The sequence below is a fragment of the Gigantopelta aegis genome, chromosome 3, assembly GCF_016097555.1.
Source record: "Gigantopelta aegis isolate Gae_Host chromosome 3, Gae_host_genome, whole genome shotgun sequence".
Lineage (NCBI taxonomy): Eukaryota > Metazoa > Mollusca > Gastropoda > Neomphalida > Peltospiridae > Gigantopelta > Gigantopelta aegis.
Window position 1 is genome coordinate 22798984 of NC_054701.1, and position 25767 is coordinate 22824750.

Sequence of the window (25767 nt, forward strand, 5' to 3'; positions counted from 1 at the left end):
TGCCGATCGTTGATGCACCTTCACAGACTCAATTAAATGAGCCATGCGTTACTTTGACGTAATTATGACACCTGCCGGGAATACACAAAAGCCTCGAGTTTTCGTTTGACCAATATTGTACAACGGTAGTTCTTGTCGAACGTGTGTTCCTATGTTTGGCTAGACCTACATGGATGTGTTGGGATTTAGCGGGGTTAGCTATTATACGTTCAACAAACCGGTAGGTTTATCTTGCGGCTAGTCCGTAGTCGTACGGAATACGTCACGCTGCGCGCGCTCCGGTTCGAGCAGACGACAGGCACTCTTGTCCGTAACGGCCGTAAGAGTCAGACGGTATTTTTGTTTTCGGTCATGGTCGAAATGACGGCGGGTTTCACTGGGGTGGCTGTTTTTCTTTGTTTTATTTTTATGATTCCCACAGAAGGAAAAAAGTTTGGTTATTCCTTGTTGTCAAAAAATTTCGCCTTGGTTAATTTAAACAAGAATAACGAAAGAGAACTGTGGATTGCCTACAAGCGGATTTTGGTGCTAGAAACGTCTGGGTTTTTGGACACACCTGATAGTTTATCGTTAAGACAAGTTTCCGACGGAAGAAGACTCGTTCAGCTGGTAACTCAGCATGGAGAAATAAAAGACTGTGAATATACGAAAAATTTTAAAACTATTCTTTCGTTCATCGACAAATTTGTAAATATAAAATCAGTCATATCGAAAAGCATCCAGAAAAACGTCACCGAGGCTTATTCCTCAATACCTGTCTTAAAACTGGGTAGTGCTTATTCGGTTCTGAAGGATCGCAGTTCTCTTGGAATATTCAAAAACTATGTTGACTTAAAACACCAAAGACAGGCGTGTCACTTGTTTTACAGACGAGTTAGAAAGGAAGCTCATCGTAGAAAATTAGCAGACGAGACCAGTCGAAAAAGGAACCGAACGAAGAAGAATCGACGTGGAACCAACGAATCGATTTCTAAGACACGTCTTCGCGTAAAACGGGATCTGTTGTCGGGGTGGTTCATATTTCCGGGGACAAAATGGTGCGGCGACGGCGACATAGCGGAGTCGTATGACGACTTGGGTTACGACATCGGCACCGATTCGTGCTGCAGGAAGCACGACAATTGCAAATACATCATCGAAAGATTTACTTGGAAATACAATCTGTTTAACTATCGCTTCACGACCATGAGTCACTGTGAGTGCGACAACAGGTACGTTTTCAAACTTTTTGTTGTTTGAGATATGTTTTAGTGAGTAAAAGGAGGAATTATTAAAGAAAAAGGGCGTTTTTCTAAAAAAAATTATACTCGTAAAGATGCTTACCTGTTAAGTGGAAGGAATATTTTGTTTTACGATACCTTAACACTTAAACTACGGGATCTCTCTCTCTCTCTCTCTCTCTCTCTCTCTCTCTCTCTCTCTCTCTCTCTCTCTCTCTCTCTCTGCATAAGTATCATAGGACACTTAATAAGGGCGATCGATCGTACAACCCATAGCGCACCAGGCGAATACCTAATTAAATGTTATTTAAATAATTAGTTTGCTTTTACATTGAACTGTGAACAGCTGGTGCTATACTAATAAATGTATGATATTATATAATGTATATGTATGTACAGAATAATTAAAATGTATGATTATATAATCTGTGGTAAAACTGAGCTATACGGAAACGACGAGGCAGGACACGCTAGCTCTTTTTTTTTCTAACGTTATTATATGACCCATAGTAAATAATAACACTGAAACCTACAGTGACTGGTTTTACATAGTTTAAATGAATGAATGAATGAATGAATGTTTAACGACACCCCAGCACGAAAAATACATCGGCTATTGAGTGTCACACTATGGTAATGCAAACAAATAAAGTGATGATCAACATCAATATAAAAATTCAAGATTTAAATAAAAAGCACAGTGTAAAGAACTGTGCAAAAATACAAATATCACAGATAGATACTGACTTTTACTCAAAATTTTAATTGTATCCCGAAGAAAACAAGGGGATTTGTGCTGTATTGGCCATTCTCAAAGAGAATGTTACACCCCTGCACCACGGTGAGATTACAGCACGCGCAAGGGTTACATAGTTTAATGCCTTCTCCTTTTCCAATTATATTATTATATATGTGCGTGTGAGCGTGCGTGCGTGCGTCATCGTGTATGTATTAATTATGGGATAATGGCAAGGAATGTCGTGATGTAGGCCTATATTGTCTGTTCAAATTATTTAAGGCTTTATTTTATAGTCTGGACTCGATCTGCTTACATTTTGTTTTATTAACTCAGGACCGAACCTAGCTTAAAATAACTAGGAGACTTGTAGTAAAAGGAATTGACTACAAGAGCACTTTTTTTTTACTTTTCGGGTAGAGGGGACATTTGTCATCATGTCTGAACTTTCTAGATATGGCCATGGAATTTAATATTTAGCCTCCATATATAAACCCGAGATGAAGGTAGAAGTTCGAAAATGATTGACTGTGGTGTCATCATTGATCTTAGGGATACTCATGAGCACATGTTGAGAACAGCTGTATGCAATATCTACCTTCGTTACGTGTGACTGCTGAAGGGGAAGTAACTTGCATAAGTGTATATATTGTGGAGACTTTTTTTGTACCGGAAGAAAGTCATGTGGGTGTTTCCTTTAACAACAATAGTAAACGCCAACACTATAATAACAAGAAAATGATTTTCATTCTTTAAAATGCATGAATGGTTATGAATGGTTGTGAATTTAACATTACATTCTAATGACTCATGTGCGGTCTTCGACATGTGTTAAATATTGCTATAAATATGCTAAGGAACTTTATTTATATATACACACAAACGGTCAACAGACAGGTATTGTGCTACGGTTAACACATCTGCAATGATTTAATATAATATTATTATTTTAACAGCGTCCACGGTACGTAGTATATAAGAAAGCATCGAGAAAACGGATGCGATATGCACCCGATTATGTTGGAGTACAGGGCGAGGGGTGTGTGTGTGTGTGTGTGTGTGTGTGTGTGTGTGTGTGTGTGTGTATTCTAATGATAGAGTGCTTGTCTGAGGTGCGATGCGTCGTAAGAGTGGGTTTACACCGTCCCAATAAAGAAAGAAGGAAGGAAATGGTTTAACGACGCTCTCAACACATTTATGGTTAAGTGGCGTCGGACATACTGTTAAGGACCACACATATCCTGAGAGAGGAAACCCGCTGTCGCCACTTCATGGGCTACTCTTTTCGATTAGCAGCAAGGGATCTGTTATATGCATCATCCCACAGACATTATAGTACATACCACGGTCTTTGATATTCCAGTCATGGTACACCGGCTGGAACGAGAAATAGCCCAATGGACCCACCCGTGCCAAAAAGTGTCCCACAAATGGCAATTATGTACTTTATATGGAATCAATTCTGGGCCCACTGCATGTTTTAGATATTCATAACCGCTACGCTCCCAAATGTTTCAAGATGGGCAGGCCATTGGAGTTTGCGTCTCACCTGAACCATAGATTTTATTTCCTTTCAGTAGACTACATAGGCTTCAATCGAGAGGAGTGGGTGCATTGTTAGATTTAATGTGTCTGTATATGTTCCCATACATCGATAGTTAGTCATTTCTAGACTGAGATTATAGACCGTGTTTCTCCCACAGACACGACCCCTCTTGATTGTGGGTGGGAGGAGTTGGGGTGGGATAATTACCCGCCTTCCGTGTACCAGGAAGGAACTGTTTTATTTAACGATGCACTCAACACATTTTATTGAGAAAAGAAACCCATTGTCGCCACTTCTTGGGCTACTGTTTTCGATTAGCAGCAAGGGATCTTTTGTATGCACCAGTCACAGAAAGGATAGTACATACCACGGCCTTTGATATTCCAGTCATGGTGCACTGGCTGGAACGAGAAATAGCCCAGTGGGTCCACCGACGGGGATCAATCCCAGACCGACCGCGCATCAAGCGCGCGCTTTGCCACTGGGCTACGCCCCGCCCCTTCCATGTACCAAGGGCCGAGTAATACTGAATGATGTTGGAAATGTGCGACGTCCTCGTGGAACACTACACAGGAAGATAGTCCCATATGCCACTCAGTACCTTGTCATCATCATCATCAAAGATGTGCTTGTTACGACGTAATCAAATTAATAGTTGTTTGACTCTGAACACCTATAAAGGGGCAATACTTCTAAGCCCAATGGTAAAGCGCCTGCCTGGTGCATACGCCATATAACCGTAATTAAAACGTGTTGAGTACGTCGTTTCTTTCTTTTCTCTTTTTTTTTCTTTTTGTTATATATATTCCCGCCATGCAAACCATGGCCTGGCCTTAACTCAAGCCAGACCTGTCAATGGTCTTTTTGTCTGCTTGCTGGAGGTTTTGTAAAAGGTTGCTGAAGGTTGGGTCATTTTGTGGAAATAATGTAGGAAGTTTCGGTTTTTTAAAAAGAAAACTGATTTTGCGTATGTGCATGTAATTGGTCAGGGTTGAGCTCGCGTGAGTGGAAGAAATGGTGCACGAAATGTGTAAAACTTGGCAGAATAGTCTGTCACTGTTGAGTTTCCATTCTGTTGAGGTAGTTTGGTAGAACAAAAAATTAGTTTATAGAGTTGAAGAGAGTAACCTCAGTTCCCAAGGTATGTACATTTAGTTTTTGCATAATATGCAGTGCTCAGCGCTGTTACACAACGCCCAGAAAAACAAACATTTGATTTGCTAAAATTGATAATTTAAGCAAGACTTTGTAAGTAATATAACGGTAAAAAGAACCTGCAATAGCCGAAAATATGTTACACAGCCTAATTAATAACGTATGGTCAGTATCGTTAATACAGATGCGATCAAATTGTTTGATGGAATTTTATATCTTTATTCTAAGTGTAGGAACTGGGGCCTATTTCACAAAACATCGTACGTTTACGTCTGCGACTAGCAGTTATACCGGGCATATATTTACAAGTGTTTGACATCTATTTCACGAAAAAAAAACTACATCATTACAGAAGCATTTTAAGGACAAAATAAAATAAAATATGTGTACTTTTAACTATATTTATTGCACTATAATAGTAACAAAAACTCTGGTTTAGTCGTAAATTTACGTTTAATTGCAAAACTAGGCTTACGATGTTTAGTGATTTTGGGCCCTGTACTCGATATATACAGTTTTAGTAGTATGATATTTTGTGCACGATACATGTTTGTAAGGTTTGTGAAACTACTGGACTCTCCATTTTAATAGTGCACCACCTGGCCAAATAATGTTTAACTAGCTAAGATAAAAGCGCTGTATAAAGTTTGTTACCTACATATATGAACACTTGCGATGGTTCGTAGTCTCTAAGGTGGTCCAGATTTTAGTGTGTTCGTCTTTTATAGTTGTATTTGATTTCTTCCATTTTTATTAGCCTGACAATATTCACTACTTTAAATAAATCATGTTCGACATTTCTGATGTGTAATTTTTTTTTTACATTTGACATTTGATTATTTAATCATCGGCTATTGGATGTCAAACATCAGATAATTGTGACACGTAGTCTTCAGAGGTAACATTTTCCATATTAGTAGCAAGGCATTTTTTATGTGCACCTCCCCCACAGACAGGACAGCAGTTACCACGGTGTTTGGTATACTAGTACTAGTCGTGAGCCACTGGTTGGGATGGAGGAAACCCAATGGGTCCGCCGAGCTGACATACAGTCCAGATTGTTGAAGTGTGCCCAGGACCGCGTGCTTGAAGCTTAATTTAATATGACATAAAATGAAATAAATGTCCATATGACTACATTATCTTTCCGGGATAGAAGGTGATTTAAATTTAAAGGTTTTTTGTTGTTGTTGTTGTTGTTTTTTTCTAACGATACCACTAGGGCACATCGATTGATTAATCATTGGTTACTGGGTGTCAAACATTAGGTAATTTTGATTCGTAGGCTTCAGAGGAAAATCGCTACATTTTTCCATTAGCAGCATTGGTCATCCATCTATCTGCTGGGGAGTTTTCAAAATAGATTGAATGTGGGTTTTCATGCCTTTATACTAGTAATTCCTGGGCTATTTCTCGTTCAAGCCAGTGCACCACAACTGGTATATCAAAGGTCGTGGTATATATGCTATCTTGTCTGTGGGATGTGCATATAAAATATCCCTTGCTACTAATTACAAAATGTAGCGAAAGAAAGAAATGGTTTATTTAACGACGCACTCAACACATTTTATTTACGATTATATGGCGTCAGACATATGGTTAAGGACCACACAGGTATTGAGAGAGGAAACCCGATGTCGCCACTTCATGGGATACTCTTTTCGATTAGCAGCAAGAGATATTTTATATGCACTATCCTACAGACAGGGTAGTACACAGACAGGGTAGTACATATCACGGCCTTTGATATACCAGTCGTGGTGCACTGGCTGGAACGAGAAATAGCCCAATGAGCCCAACGACGGGGATCGATCTCACACAGACCGCGCATTGAGCGATCGCTTTATCACTGGGCTACGTCACGCCCCTGAAATGTAGCGCGGTTCCTCTCTAAGAATATATGTCACCTGCTGTTCTTCTGTAGCACCCAATTAAGCCAGTCTGCATTCCGATTTTCTTCCAATACCACAGTGAGCAGGAATCCATTGCACGTGTAAGACCATTTTACCGACTGCTCGCTCACCAACCACTGAAACCTATCCTGGACTAATATCTCAGATAGCTACGGCGTGTGCCAGAACAGCATGCCTGAACCGCAACTGGATATAAGCACGAAAATCAAATTAAACGGAAAACTATATTCGAGTTATTCCTATGCATGGCATGCGGCACAACTTATGTGATTATATATAATGATAGCGAAAGGAACGCTCTGGGTGGTAGGTACATAGAATTGGCACTGTTCGAGGACTAAAAGAAATGACAAGGGGAAAACGTGTGTTAAGTGACACGCTAACACGTGCACTGCTTATTAAGCGGCTACTAGGTGTCTGAGATACAAGGTAATTACGACACTTGATCCACAATATAAGTAAAATATAACTGCAACAGACATATAAGTTTCACTAATTATTGATTTGCAACAAGGGATCTTGTATTATCAACGTTCCCACAGACGAGATAGCAAATAACACGACTTTTGATACAGCAGTCGTGGAGTACTGGACCACATTTTACAAAACATCGTAAGCCTAGCTTGCACGTAAACGTAAATCTACGACTAAACCACCATTTGTATTATTGTTAAACGTACAAAAAAATGTAGTTTGAAGTATACATATTTCATTTTCGTTTGTCATGAAAATTCTCCATCTAAAGTAATGATGTAATTTACTGCATGGAATAGATCCCTAACACACGTAAACGTATGCTAGTCGCAGACGTAAACTTACGATGTTTTGTGAAACTGGCCCCTGGTTTGAAAGAAATATATGGCTTTTTTTATTTTTTTATTAACATATATATATATATATATTTTTTTTTTTTAATTACCAAGATTTTATCATGTGATCTGGATTGCGTAAATTAAAAACATATACATGCCACGTACGTTAAAGATGGCCTCGTGTTACCTAGATGCCAAATTCTAAACATCGAGAAATTACACAATACAAACTAGTGTGTCTTAGTTTGACTGAAGGGTACGAACCAATTGGAGAGGGACGCCTCTTCCTAATTAATGATACATCATTCCTCTGTCAGGACACTGACAAGTTCGTGAGAAGGGAATTGACGTATCGCCATCTCAAACCTACGATCTTGTTCGCGTGACAAGAATATTACGAATTGAAACCTAGACATTCTGTGAATGATCAGCTATTTGCTGTTGTACGAATACTGGTACAAGGACGTGAAATTAGAAGGCTGATGGGCTAGTCTCGTCGAAAGCAGCAAATAATTTAAAGTGACAGATCCTAATTTTTAAACACTACGCCGTATGTCACTATTAAAGCCGTTTTTATTATTGAAATCAGATATTATTTAGATTTTTTTGTTTAGATTGTCCATTTTCGAAGTGGTTCTGGTCATCCGGGTGTATTTGTTTACATTCTAAGAAATACTGGTTAAGGAGACGAACTCAAGTCTGTTTTAAAGGGCATTTCCCCGATTCAACGTCACAGACTCTTGTTTCACACTACTGTAACTTTATTCCAGTGTGTTACAGGTTTGTAACTAGCGTCTGCGACTTTAACGTGTATTAGTAGTCTGCGTGGGTCTTATTAGCGTTGAAGAGGCGCTGCCTTGTCTGCCAAAAACGTATCTTAGCTCGAAAACAAATTTGAACAATAATGTCACTAGTCTGTCCCTCACCAACCCTTATCCTCTTGGTCTTACAACTGTATTAAGGCTTAACCTAGCTTTAAATAAAACAGGAACAAGTTATTTAGGATCCTTTCAACATACACAAAATCCCACTTTTACTAAAAAAAGGGCACTTTTCCACATATTTTCAAGGTTTATTCTACCGTTAGTTACAACAATGTGTGCATGTATATGCGTATACTTCACACGGTGACAGTGTGATATACAAGTTAAGTTACTAATAGTATATAGACATTATGAAGTGACTGATGTAGAAAATAATCCATACGGTATGGAATGAAAATAATATCTGAAAGGAAATGTCTCTTAAAGAATGAATGAATGAATGAATGTTTAACGACACCCCAGCACGAACAATACATCGGCTATTGGGTGTCAAACTATGGTAATGCAAACAAATAAAGTGATGATCAACATCAATATAAAAATTCAAGATTTAAATAAAAACAGTGTAAAGAACTGTGCAAAAATACAAATATCACAGATAGATACTGACTTTTACTAAAAAAAATCAATTGTATCTCGAAGAAAACAAGGGGATTTGTGCTGTATTGGCCATTCTCAAAGAGAATGTTACACCCCTGCACCACGGTGAGGTTACAGCACGCGCAGGGGAAATGTCTCTGAAATGTCTCTTAAATAACAGGTATACATAGGTTACGCTCATCTGTTGTGTTGAAAAGCACGGGTTTTTAATACACACCATCTACCAAAGTATTCCACAATCCTCGCTCATCTAAAACGCCTTTATAAACAAGTAGTTGTTACACAAGCCGACTGCTATTTAGTACAAGGTGCGTCTGGTTTGCATGAATAACATGTTTGACTTTTACTTCATTATAGGTAACTTTAGAACTACTTTTTAAAAAACAAAACAAATATTTATATCCATTGTTTGGAAACGTTCAAACTGTTGCCATGTAGTGCAGCCCAATTGTTTGCGAGTGGGTGTAGCCACTCACGTTGCGATCTAGACAATCACACCGGTCACCTGATGGAGTATCCACGTACGAAAGTCTGGATTTCTCCTGCAAAGTGGATCACCTGCTTGTGAGATCTGAAAATCATACCACCATGACTACCGGTATTTTGTCGACACGTAACACAATGTAAAAAACATACAGCTGCTAGCAACTAGCCATGTTCATCATTTTCTGTATGGGTTTTCTTTATATATATATATATATATATATATATATATATATATATATATATATATATATATATATACATGTATTAATTTTAAATGTGAGACTTCATGGTCAAAGGACCAGTGTAAGAATGGCATAGCTTGTAATAAAACAAATCAAGACAAAGTTTTAAACAAACATATCGTTAATGTTTTTCGCGCAATCCATTAATCGAATTTGGTACGATTACATTCATGATAGATACATACTTACATACAGACATACATACATAAAAACATACATACATAGAAGACACACAGACGGACGGACGGACATACATACATACACACACACACACACACACACATACATACACACACACACACACATCCATACATACATACATACATACATACATACATACATACATACATACATACATACCAACGTACACAATACAATACACGCACACAATACACGGACACACACATATATATGCAATGTAATTGATTTGACTTCGAGGATTATTAAATTGTTTTGCCTCAACAGTGTCATTATGCGATTATAAACTACTTGTTTATGCAGTAACAAAAACTTTCGGCAAATCAATACTTAGTTTCATTGTACATGAAAGTAAAATTATTTCATTCACCAGCTTTCCTGTGTGTAATCTGCCGTTCATTTCCGTACCGATTCGTGAGTCAGTGTTAGAATATCACACTGGTTCTCAGGGGAAAAATCACCGTTTTCAATACACGAATCCCCGACAGTATGATTAATATAATCGTGTCCAATTTGCTGATAAATTGAGAGTATATATCAAATATTTAATGTATATGCATTGTTTGCCAAAGCCTCGAAAGAAACAGTTGACGGTTGTGCAAAAAGAAAAAAGCATTGACTGGTTCCTAACAATAGCTTGTGAAGTGTTATTCTTTTGCCCGGCTTTTCATTGCCACCGACTATAGACTGGTCCCGACAGCAGTAGTGCACTCAAAAGCACCGGCGATCACTCGGAAGGATGAACAGCAAGGAACAAAGGGGTTATAGGCGAGTTTTATAAATTATAGTAATTATTGTCATAGCTTTTCTATGGGTAAAGCCAAGCAAAACAGCTTTGTCAATGCAATGGGCGGTAGGGGAGGAACGGTTTTAATTTCTGTTTCGGTTTAGTTTCCTAAAGTCATTGAATACACGAAGAGAAAGCAACTGTTACAGACGTTTTTTCCCCCCTATCGCGTTTTTTTTTCGGACGTGAAGAGTATCTAGCATCTTTGATCACATTGTTTATAAGATCAAAAATAAATAAAAAATGAAGGAGATCATTGACATACAATAAGTATATATATAAACAACGAAGTGGATTCATATGGAACACACACGCACACTCGCCTTATTTTGGAATCGCGCTCTTGAGTAGGAATTTACACGACTCAGAATAAGAAGGTATTATTATAGCACACGACATCGTAGAAGGCACGTACATGTATAACATTTCATTCAGTTGCATATATCTAATTAAAATGTAAACACGCAGCTCTGGGCATAAAGCACACAAGACAGCACCCACTCACTATAGGCCTAGTATTGCACGAGAACATACGTTTTACGTTAAGTAAGTTCAGCAAGCTGTTTGTCGCTAACGCTTGCTAGACTGATTTTTAACGCTACACTTTAAACCGAATGACCATTTCGGTAACCAGTCAAGGCAGTTTCCAACCCTTAGCCAAAAAACGGCTGACTGAACGTAGGCCTGATCTGTAACGAATAAAAATTAGTTTTTAATAATTCCGACACCCACAACTTTTTCTTTGAAATGAACTGCTGTAGATCAAATTGTGATGTTTATTTATTTTCATAACCTACCTATGATTATTCCAATGTACGTTGTTGACTTGCCGTAGTAATTCATTTGTGAGAGAGTTTTGAAAATAAACAAACGTTACCTTAAGCGTAATCAGGCGGTTACAACTCGCAAGAAGTGCCGCGATATCATTGTTCCGCGCTATACAACATGTGACGCGTGGAAAACATTACCTCAGTGTTTGGATTTCCCTCCGCTTAAACTGAACTTGTCTTAATGGAGGGCGTTAAGAAAAGTCAAATTAGGTTCAGGCCAGGAAGTGAAATATGTTTAAATAGAACGGTTGGTTCTTTCACGAATTTCGGTTATGAATGTAAAAACAAAATAGGACAAACGATCGGACGAATTGATTCATAGACAAATAAATGGATGTAGTGACGGATGGATGGATGGATGGATGGATGGCTTTGGCGTAGCCAGGATTTTATATTGGAGAGGGCCACCCACATTAGGGGAGGTTGGTGCAACCACACTGTCTTTATGAGTCGTATTATGGGGCGACAAGAAAATTGAAAAAGTGGTGGATTGATGGAGATTAGATAGATGGATGGATTTATGGATAAATAAATGAGCAAATGGATTGGTGGATGGATGGATATTTTGAGGCATAATTTGTTGTTAGCCTTAAAAATACAGTCTCTCCCCTACAAATGCAGTGTCCCTTGTCTCATCAAGGCCTTATCAAGCAGAGATGTCAATCGTTTGGTAATTCGGACATTTTATATTTTTATATGCACCATCCCACAGACAGTATAGCATATACCACGGTCTCTGATATACTAATCGTAATGCACTGACTGGAACGAGAAATAGCCCAATGGACCACCAAAAGGATTCGATCCTAGACCATCCGCGCATCAGGCGATTGCTTTACCATAGGGCTACGTCCCGCCCCTTTACCTGAAGAAGACACCAGATTACTGCAATACTTTTCTCATATCCCTATGCGTACTTATTTGACTAAATGAACTGCTGACCATACTATCTATCATTAACACTTAATTCCAGCTAATATCTGCTTCTGTCTCGTAAAGCTGACCCACTCCATAGGATGGCAATAACGCACCGACATCCGTGTAAATAAGTCAACGTTTATGAGAAAGCCCCAGTCAAATGGGATCTGACCGATGCACGCAGACGATCGGCGTCTGTGCCAATTGGCAGACGTGGAAGATGATAAAGCGGCCTACATGATGAATATCCTTCCGCCTAGGTGTATCAAACACATGTATTATACGATGTAGTATGCAACATCAGGATCGACACGCATGAACACTGCGGTTTTGATTGGAATAGCAATATAAGTGTCGAAAATAAAATGCAATCATTGGCATACATAGCCAGGGTTTTGTATTGGGAGAGGTCAGTGATTGCAATTTCTTCATAATATGATTGCCGTGGTATTAAATATGGCCAATGAAAAGTTCGAAATATTTTCTCACCAAAGACACACTGAAATATTTTTTTGTCTACAAACAATTTATTATTAAAATATCTACATAGACATCCCAAACGCATTTATAACACGACACCATAGATTACCATATCTCGAATATTAAAAGAATTTCGGACTTGTGAAAGGCAATTGTTATTAGATGTAAATCGATAAAAACTAACCCCAGAAACCTAGTATAATCTATTAAAGGTGCAGTACCATAGTTAACCATGGTTACAAATAAAATAAACTGGGCTACTTTTTTTTCAAATGACTAATATTTGTGACAAATAACTACCAATAAATCGATCCCACTCATAATCTTTTAATAAATAACTCGGGAATACCAAAATCACACTGAATATGCACGCCGTGTAAACAGTCGTGTTCATCGCCACGAGAGTCTTGTCGCAACAAATCCTTTCAAATTAACGAATCCAAAAAGGCTAGCAAGTTGTTTGTCGGAAGCTAGGTAAGGCTGTCAAAGACAGATGCGTTGCACAAAGATACCACACTTGTCGGTAACACCCGTAAATGTTACTAATTGTTCGTCTCGACCTAATGCGCTCAAAGTTTCGATCTTTATCTAAACATTCTCAAAAAACCCCAGTAAATTAAATTATTTGTTGTAATTTTTAAGAACATACATCTGAAGGTATAATGTTTTAAAATATTGCACCGTTAGTCTATTTAGAATTACTGTATTTGAATCCACGCTGATCTGATAAAGAATTAGACGAAGACAAACAAACTTCGAGGTAAAAATTGTACGATCACAACCGACGTTTCTGAACTTCACAACATAGTCGTGTATTAGAATAATTCCTACTAATTTCAGGGACTTTTAGTAATAGTTCTTAATTAATATAAGTTTATTTACAAATGTATAAACGCAAAACTAAAACCCAAAGACCAGCAGATTATATGGAATATGGCTTTTGATGTGACTAATCCAGTGCAGTGTGTTACAGCAATAAGAAGGACGTAAAGCGGGTCACATGTTCAAATCATGTGACAAACATAATATGTAAAAATTAAAATGATGCCAAATAACCATATTGATATATCACTTTAAGTAAAAGTCAGTATCTATCTGTGATATTTGTATTTTTGCACAGTTCTTATTTTTATTTAAATCTTGAATTTTTATATTATTATTTGTTTGCATTACCATAGTTTGACACCCAATAGCCGATGTATTTTTTGTGCTAGGGTGTCGTTAAACATTCATTCATTCATTCATTCATTCATTCATTTTAAGCACATGTAGCCTATAGGATATCTTCATCAAGGAGCATGCTTCTATCGGGTGTTCGTTGTGGGGGTATTTTCAGAAGACCATAATGTTATATGGAGTGTTTAACAGCTTATTGTAGTCCTTGGTTTACGCTCGAAGTCGGTCATTTCATTTTAACTTATTTTCGTACTTATATCCAATTGAGGTTCAAGCACGCTGTCCTGGGCACACACCTCAGCTCACTGGGCTGCCTGTCCAGGACAGTGGGTTAGTTGTTAGTTGGTTAGTGGTTAGTGAGAAAGAAGAGGGTGTAGTGGCCTGGGTTGGAGCCGGTACCAGGCTGCGAACCCTGTACCTACCAGCCTGTAGTCCGATTGCTTAGCCACTACGCCACCGAGGCTGGTCGAAGTCGGTCATTTGACACCTAGATAGCGCGTTTTATTTATGTTTCTCTGAAGTTAAAAAAAAAGGACACCATAAACTAAATGACAAAAGAGATGGCTCCGTTTTGACACTGGCTACTCCGTCAAGATTTAATACTCAGCCGATTAAAAAGAACGTTAAAAATTAGCGACAATCGAATTCTACCTATCATGTAAGAGGATCAAGGGTTCACCACGCATAGCCGTGGTTAACTGCTACAAAACAGCAACGGTGGAACATTCAAAATGGCGTTCATACAGAATCTCGTATTTTCTCACGTTCGCGAGAATTAGAATAAACATTTATCAATCTGCAAAGTTTGCTGAACAAATCAACGCACTTCTAAATAATATTTGGATAATACTTAACTAACAGGTGATCGGATTAAATTATTCCCAACACGACCAGCCAAGCAAGGTTTAACAATTGATGGGCGGATTCGAGGCTACTTTAATGACCATGTATGTTTGACCACTAGCTTTCGCCCAGGACCACATATTTCACATTGTGAAAGAAAGGCCAGTTTCAACAAACGGGCGGTTGCTTTGTACAAACTTATAAATTTAGATTGAAAACTTAATTAAACCTGAAAACTCTTAATTAAAAGTAAATCTTATCTGTAACTCAGGAGGTTGTAAAACGTTAATTTATGCTAACAATGTGAATTTAATACATTCAGTTTTTATGGTGGTGGTGGTGGCGGTGGTGATGATGATGGTGGTGATGTTGTTAAAGATGATGTTGGTGATGATGATGGTGGTGATTGATGATAATGTGATGATGTGATGATGATGATGGTGGTGGTGATGGTGGTGATGATGATGATGATGGTGGCGGTGAAGACGATGATGATGGTGGTGGTGGTGATGATGATGATAATGATGATGGTGATGATGATGGTGATAGACATGATGTCGATGACGAATATGACGTTAACTGTCGATTGGTATGCTAATGATGATGATAACAATGATGATCATTCGTTGACAATTTTCCTCAAAAACTATAAAAAAGTAAAAACTATATTTTAATCTTTAACCTTTAGTATAAAAGGCACAATAATGGCATCTATCAGAAACATCTTTCCCACTACTTTCAGGTTCTATCAATCTCGGTCCGAACAAAGAACAATCTCGCCTGAATGGTGCGGTCTGTTCAGTATTTCACTTCTGTATGGAGATATCACCCCCAACGTATTTAATCAACATTAAAAAGGAATCTTCAGTCACGCTTGGAAATCAGTACTGGTTTTTCCATCGAGAATAGAAAAAGGATACTGCTTGGTGTGAACGTACATCGGACCTTTGGTTCTGAGGTCAGGCCGTGACAGCGGAGAGTTTGTTACTGTTTGATTTAATAACTGGACGGTCTGTTATAATGTCCGGCCATTGTTTAGTTATGGCCACAGCCGTAGTTAACGATGATATATTGGGCTAATATTCACTGCTAACGAGGGCATCGTGGCTGACACTTCTAAATTGTTTAACACTTGAAGCTGACATTATAGTTTCATGGGAGCGGGGTGTCAGCCCCCACCCCACCCACCACCACAAAAAAATTCCCTAAATGGAAAGACCCTAAATTGCTGAGTAGAAGAGCGTTCGCCCGAGGTGCGATTGTTGCAGGATCGATCGTACTCTACGAACACGGATCCCCCCCCTCCCCCCCCCGTCCCAACTAGTGCCCCGCGATCGTATGTTATTTCATTCATTTCAACTTATTTTCGGGCTTATATCCAATTAAGGTTCAAACATGCTGTCCTGGGCACACACCTCAGCTACCTGGGCTATCTGTCTAGGGCAGTGGGTTTGTTGTTAGTTAGTTAGTTAGAGGTTAGTGAGAGAGAAGAGGGTGTAGTGGCCTTACACCTACCCATTGAGTAGTTAAAACTCGCTCTGGGTGGGAGGCGGTACCGGGCTGCGAACCCAGTATCTACCAGCCGTATGTCCGATGGCTTAACGACGACACCACCGAGGCCGGTTGTATGTATGTTAGGCACCAAATACCCCTTTTTTTAAACAAACATTCCCTTCCTTCCCCCTCTACTTATTGTATGCTAGGTCGGGTTCTTGGTGAAGCTCAGTGATAGGCGCGACGGTTCGTTGGATCTATCATTTGTAATGAGCTGGGTTATATCCGGGTGTAATCTCGTTCCAACCGAAGCACCACGAGTCATATATCAAAGGTATAGATTTACTCGTCTGCCTGTGTGCACTTTTGTATGAAATGTCCTTCGTTGTTACTCAGAAGGGGCATAACCGATGTAATGGTATCTGGTTTAGGGTTTCGTCTCTAAAACTAACAGCATTGTTATTTTTAGTCACTGATTAAAACATTTTGCTGAGAAGATGTTAAACATTAAAAAAAACAAAAACATGATTGATTGATTGATTGAATAATTGATTGGTAGATTTACCTTTTATTGGTTAAATCTTAATTATGATTAGGTAACTATGGATGTAGTCATCATCGTTGTCATTATCATTATCATTATCATTATTATTGTCATCATGATCATCCATATTCTGCAAACGGCGGTGCACTATTTTTTATTCTGCACAAGCATTATTTAGCGCTTATGTATTTGAACAACAAACAAAAGGATAAAAAAAACCGATTATTTTTGTTTTCCCAGTTTAAAATAATAATAATAATAATTTTTAAAAACCCCACCCACAAAACTGTTTCGTATGCAACAAACAAGATGGCATCCGAATTTGTGAATCGCATCAAAGGCTTTTGACATGAAACTAACACACCTGTTAAATTAGACGAGGTCTTGTTCCCAATAGTCTGCTTCCTAGAGGTCAGAGATCAAATATGCAAACCATATTGAAACTATAACCTCGTCTATCCTTTGACCCCGAACCCCGGGGAGGGATCGCTGTCACTTTAGCGGCTCGTATAAATGATGGGTGGGAACGGAGGGTAGCGTTTAGGGATCGTTCCGCCTCAGTGGGTACCACCGGCGTGTTATTGAATGGTCAGTTGATCACAGCCAGGGTGGCCTTATACCTATAGTATGTTGTATAGAAAATGCATATATAGAGAATAATACATGAGTGGCCGTTAGATATCTTTTATCTTACAACGAATTGTTTTAAAATGTATCTAACAAGCGAAAGCAAGTTTGATACGTTTTTAAACAACGAGTTGCAGATGGAAATTACATTATATGGAATAAAATCCAACCCAGAATCAAAATGTTTTTTTCATATTTCGCTCATTCACTAATTCATTGTTGGAAATACAGTTCAAATTGCAGTTAATAAACTAAAACAGCCAGTCAGAATATAATTTGTTTTAGCCAGGCAAAAGAAAGACCATTAAATTTAAAGTATTAACTTGAAAAACATCTAACGGATATTGCAAGAAAGCTATGAAAAAAAAAAAAAAAAAAAAAAAAAAAAAAGAGAAGAAAAAAAAAAGAAGAAGAAGAATAAAATATACTGTGGTACATCATTTCGCAAAATTAGAAGCACCTGTCGACAACATCTAGATAACAAGCCCGCGGCTCAAATTATACAGATTTCCACCCAGAATTTCGACAATCACATGTTGTTTGCTATTGTGAGGCCACTCAAATAGACAAAATAGTACAGTTACAGGTATAGACAGAGACCGCATTAGTTACTGCTAGAACATGTGTCTCGTACTAGAATAGCCGATTGCATAGCAACCGATGAAATCGTAATATTGTCTTGTCACAATCGGCTGTTCTCGTGGCTATACACGTTCGAAACACTCGTATCGTGTACCGTCGCCTTAAAACGAAACCACTTGCAGTACACTTGTATACAAACAAACATACTGCTACTGAGAGAAAAAAGTGAGTGTATTATGTCTTGACATTGGCCTTAGGAGTTGTAGCCAATCTGATTTGTAGGGCGTGATAAGTAGCAGATTCAATCCGATTTAATCATGTATGTTCATACTTATATCCAATTGTGGTTCAAGCACGCTCTCCAGGGCATTCCATTGCTTAAGCTGTATGGAGGTCAATAGGTTTACTCTTAGTGTCATACGGGTTACTCTTACTGACTTGCAACAAGGGATCATTTGTATATACTTTCCAGACTGTAACATGTACATATACTAATTATAAAATAGTATATAAAAGAACCTTTGACGATAATCAATAGCACGACAAAATATGGCGGCAGCGGGAGTTTCGTCTTCAAAAACTTTGTACCGGGCTTTACAATATACATATATATAATTGTTATGTACTGTTCCTAATATATACGGTACTTTAGTGTCATTAAACAACAAAAAAATCATTGTCTTTAAGGCGCTTGGTGCTCTGGTTTCAATTCAGTTGAGTGTTTTTTTAACAGGATCTTACAACAACAATAAATGTATCATAAAACGTTTGACGCGCGCCAAAATGTCGCATCAAGACTAGAATCTAGGCAACAAAGTATCAGTTTCAACCAGACATATCAAAGGTCGTGGTATGTGGTGTTCTGTCTGTTGGAAAGTGAATACAAAACTAGCTACCAATGGAAAAATGTAGCGGGTTTCCTCTGAAGACTACGCATAAGAATTACCAAATGCTTTACATCCAATAGCCAATGATTAATTAATCAATGTGCTCTAGTGGTGTTGTTTAACAAAACAAACATTAACTTTAACATGTTGATTTAAGCAATATTTATTATCAAATTGCCCATGGTTATGGATTGCTCAACAGGCTATGTTAATGGTGAAAGAGGACCTGTACATTTGTGAACAACTATATCGTTACACTTTTAAGTCTTGGATTATTCCTGCCATCTGAACCTGCCTAGGAACTGGTGGGACTCTCAGTTTGTACCAGTGCGGTCCGTCTCGAACAGTAATAGCCAGAGTTATCGCCATACCTGCTGCGAACACCGATTAGGATGATCGGTTTATAGCGGGCAGGTATGACATGATACCGTTTAGTGTGGTGTGAGACCACTAAACGCAGCGTCGTCTGCATCATAAAACCGGAACTTGTTATAGTAGGTCCGCAGGTAAGCGAGTCAATCATTTTTCATCTATTTCCGGAAAGAGTTTTTAACCTCTCAGTAAACAAATTTAGTTCATTATGGACAATCTAAGAATTGAAAACAAAAAGAAAAAAATTCCAAAGAAAACAAAATCAAAACATAATTTCAAAAATAATAATAAAACGCAAAAAAATAAAATTAATAAAGTTTTGTCATTTTTGTTATTTAATTCATTTTTTATTTATTTATTTATATATTATAAATAAATAATTTAAACTTTTTATGCCCGACATCTATGCTTGACGTGTGAGGTTGTGGAAAACGTCATCTATCCAAACATTCTTCCATTTGTTTTTCTTTCTTTTTTTAAATTTCAAAACCATTTACATTTTAGTTCTATTGCTATAAACACATTTTGGTTCATATCGTGCTGTGAGGCACATTATTGATATCCATGACATGTTCCATGCAGTGTTTGAAGACATGTAGGCCTACTAATCCGCATATTAAGATTCGGGTTCACTTCTTCTAATAAGCCACCCGCATCAGTGCGACTCAACTGAAATGACCACAAGAATCATAAACGATTATTTGACAATACTAATAGGCCTACTTTGATTTAAACATTTTAATGTGGTTATGTCGACAGGCACAGCAGAAACTATAGCTACACTCTTAGTAAATGTGCATTCATCCACTCATTTATAGTTATTTTCGTGCTTATTTATAATTAGGTTCAACCACGTTATCCTGGGCACACACTTCCATTATCTGCACACTCTTTGTCCAGGGCACTGGGTCAGTGGATAGTTGATAGTCGTTAGTGGGAGAGAAGTCTGTGTAGTGGCCTTACACCGACCTACTCATTGAGTTGTTAAACTCGCACTGGGTGGATGCCGGTACCGGGAGGCGAACCCAGTACCTGCCAGCCTTAAGTCCGATGGCTTAACCACTACATCACAGATGCCGGTGCAAATGTGCAGTTTTTAAGTTTATGTTTTTATTTTATTTTGATTGATTTGTTAGTTCTTAGTTTGTTGTTGTTGTTTTATGTTATTACTTGGCTACAAATGTCATTTTATAGTGTAATGATTATGCATAACTAGTCATTAAACGCATCAAAATTACCGATCTTTTGAGAATTAAATATAAATTATCACGCATTTGTACGATATTATTTGACGATTTTACGCTTACAAACCAATGACCTTGTCGGTAGTACCGTACAAAATGACATGATTTGGTAAATTATACATAAATTTACGCCTCTGTTTTCATTGTTAAATTCTGTAATAAATGGTTATTAATAGTATATATTGTTTTGAACAGAATAAAAAAGATTTTTTTTTTTTTTTTTTAAGTATCCGTGAATGTGATTAAAACATATTTTATTCTATTGGCAATACTCAAAACAGTTTGTGTCTATATACAAGACAAGACTTTATTTTAAGTTATTCAGGCCACATGCGTTTCTATATTCATGTATATGTTTGGATATTGAAAATAAAAGGCTTTTAGAGAAGAAACAAATAGAATAACAAACACGTAAAATAATTTTCATGTTTCACTCGCTAAAGCTCGTGACAAGTAAACATTATTTTACTCAGGGCATAAATTTCATAATAACTGGTAACTTGTTTATTACCCTCTGCTTCTACAGGGTAAAAACATTTTTCTTAAGAATAACAGAATTTAAGAGAACGTTTGTTGTAACATAACAGGTTCTGGTAATTATCAAGTTTAGACTGAACTACTTGAAATCTAGTATATAGTGTACTTTACATCGCGAAAAGCTTTTCATATTGGTAACTTTCTTTAGGCAAAAGATTAATAGGCTTATTGCGGGATAACTGTGTTTCGGAAAGTTCAATCCACTAATCCAGTGCACGGATTTCTAGATTTAGGTATTTGCTTAAACTAGTCTTCTTTGAATATAACGTCTGTTTAGTACAAAAAGTAGGTTGTCTCTTTTGAGCGGAAGATTTTCTTAAAGGGTGCAGGCCCATAATGATTCTTGTATGTTTATAGGGTTTACTCCTCATTTTTGTGTCCCGGACAACAGAGAACAGTTTAAGGTGCAGTTTTACCTCTAGATTGTAACACTGACGAGCTTTTGCGGTGAAACTTTAAAGATTAGACTAAATGAAGTTGTTGTTAGTATAGAGTTTGATATTCTTAACATCGCTTTTGTTACGTCGCTCACAATAACGACTTTGTGTCGAATATGTATAAGCGCTCGTGTAAAGGTGTATTGGGTTGCAGGACCGATCGCCCTCGGCGGATTCGTGGCTTTTACCCCGACCCAACCAGTGCCCCACAACTGGTACATCAAAGGCCGTGGTATGTACTCCTTGTTTTGTCTATTGAAAAGTGCATATAAAAGATCCTTTGTTGCTTTATCATTAAGAATAGACTATGTGGCGGCAGCGGGTTTCCTCTTTCTATCGACCAACTGTTAGGCATCAGATAGCCCTACTTTAACATATGCTGTGGTGTCGTTATACAAATATTCCTCTTTTTTTATATCTTTTTCTTATGTACAGTAGAATGTATGGAAGTGTGTTGGGGGGGGGGGGGGGGAGGCGCGGTTAGCTCAGTCGGAAGATGGTCACAGACCACAATTAATTACGCTATATGTTTCTATATAACGTTAGAGACAATAGCAATTTTATTAAACAAACACACCCACTAAACTTGGCCGGAGTACACTCATTTTATACAAGCAGCATTGCTTTTGCATGGGCCGACATTACCCCAAAAAAAGTCTTCAATATCAACAAGTTACACATGTTTGCAAACTACATGCTCTCCCCTGTCAACTTCAGTCTAATAGTTGCCACTTCAAAGCTGTCTGCCATGAAATAATCACAGTCAAACAGCAGACTACTTGCGCGGACATATTTCCGGTCAACCAAATGGGAAGATAACTGTGGTTTGAGGTCAGAAGATCTTTCGCCATAGACGCTTACATCCATATTAATCAGTGTCTCCCTCGACTGGTATATCATAAGCCGTGGTATACGATATCCTGTCTGTGGGAAAGTACAATGTGTACAGTATGTGTGTGATGAAGCTCGGTGATAGAATACTTGAGCTCATTCGTAGGATCGATCACCACCTGTGTATAGATTCGTTGTTATGTCAACTGTCGTGGTAAGTGCTGTATTGTCTATGGGGTAGTGCATATAAAATACCAACTCTTTCTAAGTATCTTTGTTGCAATTACCATAATATTATGTTAGCTACCTAACAGTTGTTGATGAACAGGCGCGGATTCAAGGAGGATGTGTACTCACTCTGTTAACTTCGAAGTACTCTGAAAGTCCAGAGGATTCACACACACACATACACACACACACACACACACACACACACACACACACCGTCTAAATATATTCAGGTGCCTCTCTTTGCTAGCTTAAAACAAATCAATGGGTTGCCCTTTTTATGAGTTAGCCAATGTATCATTTTCCCTAATCCCACCTACCCCCACCCACCCTCCCCCCACCCCCCTACACACACACACATTTCCTGGATCCGCCTTTGGGAGATGTAATATGTTGGTTGACTCCATGCCTTTTTTGTTGGTTGCAGCCCTCCCCAGAAATATGTTTTAGGGTGTTGTTAAACAGCACCTTTTCTTTTCCTTCCTAACATTCTTTCTTTCTTTTCTGGGTTTTTAATTATTATTATTTTTTTTTTTTTTAAATGTTTTTACTTTGGCCTTAGCTTTATTCATCATAGTATTCACGAAGTCTTAGCAAATCTCCCGAACACAAACAGTTTCTGCATAATCTGTCTTCCCTTGGAGACAACCAGACCTTACCCGGCAACAGGTTGGTTATAATCCCGCTCACTCTCACAAATCCACCTTATTACGAGGCGAAGTCTCGTATCCCTCTCACTCCGTCCACTCTACACCTGTCTGAGGTGTATTGTGTTTACCTGTGGCGGCCTCCTTTCATGTTGGCTGTAATTTTGACAGAAGGAGAAAAATGATTGATACGGCGTGACAGCGAAGTAAGTGCGAACAGAGTTACAGGACCAGATAGTTCACGTGGACCGTTCAGTATAGATGTTGTCATTTGAGAAGTGCTGGTTATGAAGTGTTTGTTATGAAGTGCTTGTACTTAGTGTGGCGATACCTGCGTTAGAAGATATCCGTGAATATACCACTTGAAAATAGCCAAGTGGCAATCATTGAGTACTTTAAAATGTTTTGATGAACTAGTGGTAGTTGTGGTGGCTTTTAGTTAATATCATAGTTATAAACACATTTTATGGATTGGCCTCGATCGCGCAATGTCAATGGTAGGTGCTGGGTTCGTAGCCCAGTACAGGATCTAGTCCATAGTGTGTGCACAGCTTGCTGGGGAGGGGTAGGGTTTCTACACCGGTTTCTTTCCTTAACCTCAGCTATTTTCTCAATAAACAACACAGATAGCCGAGGTGTGTACACAGACCAACATGCTTGGTTCTTTATTGTATATTAGCCCGGAAACTATATTATAATAAATGAATTGATGAATGAATGAATATGAATGATGAATGAATGAATATGAATGAATATGAATGAATGAATGAATGAATGAATGAATATGAATGATGAATGAATGAATATGAATGTATGAATGAATGAATGGATGAATATGAATGAATGGATGAATGAATATGAATGAATATGAATGAATGATTTAATTTATTAATGAATTAATGAGTCAGTGAGTGAATGAAGATACGGTCAATGTATATATCTAGCGATGAAGGGGCTGGGTGTTTAGTGGGAGAGTGTTCACCCGAGGTTCGATTATTCCTCTTAGGATAGATCCCCGTCGGGTTTTTATCCCGTCCCAAGCAGTGCTCAGCGATCGGTATATCAAACGCTGTAATATGTGCGTTTCTGTCTTTAGAGAAATTTCATTTAAAATAGTCCTTGCTGCTTAATCAAAAGAATAACCGATGTGGTGGCAGCATATTTCCTTTCTTATTATCTCAGCCATTTGTCAAAACGAGTCTTATGTTATTGACACCAAACAGCCGTAGTTTTAAAATGTAACTAAGTTGTTCTTCAATGAATGAATGAATGAATGAATGTTTAACGACACCCTAGCACGAAAAATACATCGGCTATTGGATGTCAAACTATGGTAATGCAAACAAATAAAGTGATGATCAGCATCAATATAAGAATTGAAGATTGAAATAAAAACAGTTTAAAGAACTGTACAAATATCACAGATACTAGTAGATACTGACTTTTACTCAAAAATTAAATTTTGTCCTGTATTGGCCATTCTCAAAGAGAATGTTACACCCCTGCACCACTGTGAGGTTACAGCACGCGCAGGGGAAGTTGTTCTTAAACAAATGTTCTTTTCCTTTTCTAGAACTGAAATAGTTTCCTCTTTTATGTTTTGTAGATTCCGCAAATGTCTGAAGCAGTCAACGTCGGCCACGGCTCATTTAATGGGGAAAATCTTCTTCAACGTCATCGCTCCCCAGTGCTTTCACTTCAAGAAGAAGAAGGTGTGCAAACGCAGGAACTGGTGGGGCGTGTGCAAAAAATACGGACTAAATCGCATAGCTTTTCCGCGAAAGTCCAGGGAATTTTGAATGGTTTGATCCAAAGTATCAACTAGGAAAGAAATTCCTCGTTGTTCGGAGCAAAATTGATTCAGTTGGAAAAAAATATCATGTTTATTAGTTGGGGGCTTATAAAACGGCGACGGAATAACAGCGAATTTGTTTCCCTTGTCGTTGTTCTGAGCATAATAAATTCAGTTTGCCAAAGCAAAAATCAAAATGTATGATAGTACGGCAACGAAAAAGCAACGGAGTTTTGTCCCCTTGTCATTCAGAGCAGTATGTTTATTTTAAAAAATAAAAATCTAGTATAAAACGGAGACGGGAAAATAACAATTCCCCTTGATACTTAAAACAAAATTGGTAACCCAAGTCTCAATTGACTGACAATGAGTGATGAACATCATTTAATAATCATGAGCTCTAGGTTAGGTTCTCATTAGCATAATAAACCTCACTAACAATGTTCACCATTCACTGTGCTTTGGACCTGACCTCAGGGTACCTGTCAGCCAGAAATAACAAAATATTCACATGCAGAGGGCTCTGGGCGAAACCAGATGATGGTGATCATATCCAAATAAGATTCAGTCATGTTATCATGGACACGTGGTTCAGAACAGGAGTCTGCCGGCGCGTAGAAAGGAAATCTGGTGGGGGACACAGGCTCTAGTGGGGGAGGAGGTGGGCACAAGTCGTATTTTTATTTATACAAAATAGGGCAAAACAAAACATGTACATGTTTTCTTTGAGGGGGGGGGGGTGGGGTGGGCACAGGGCCCCAGCCCTCGCCCCCGTCCCC

General features: G+C 38.2%; 1 protein-coding gene across 1 annotated transcript; it reads left to right on the forward strand.

Moving 5' to 3' along the window:
• Window positions 1–408: 408 nt before the first annotated feature.
• Window positions 409–25596, forward strand: LOC121368558 (group 3 secretory phospholipase A2-like). Its single transcript, XM_041493296.1, has 2 exons — window positions 409–1211; window positions 24803–25596. Exons 1-2 carry the CDS (start codon window positions 409–411, stop codon window positions 24993–24995), a joined length of 996 nt encoding a protein of 331 aa, XP_041349230.1. The 3' UTR covers window positions 24996–25596.
• The last annotated feature ends 171 nt before the right edge of the window (window positions 25597–25767 follow it).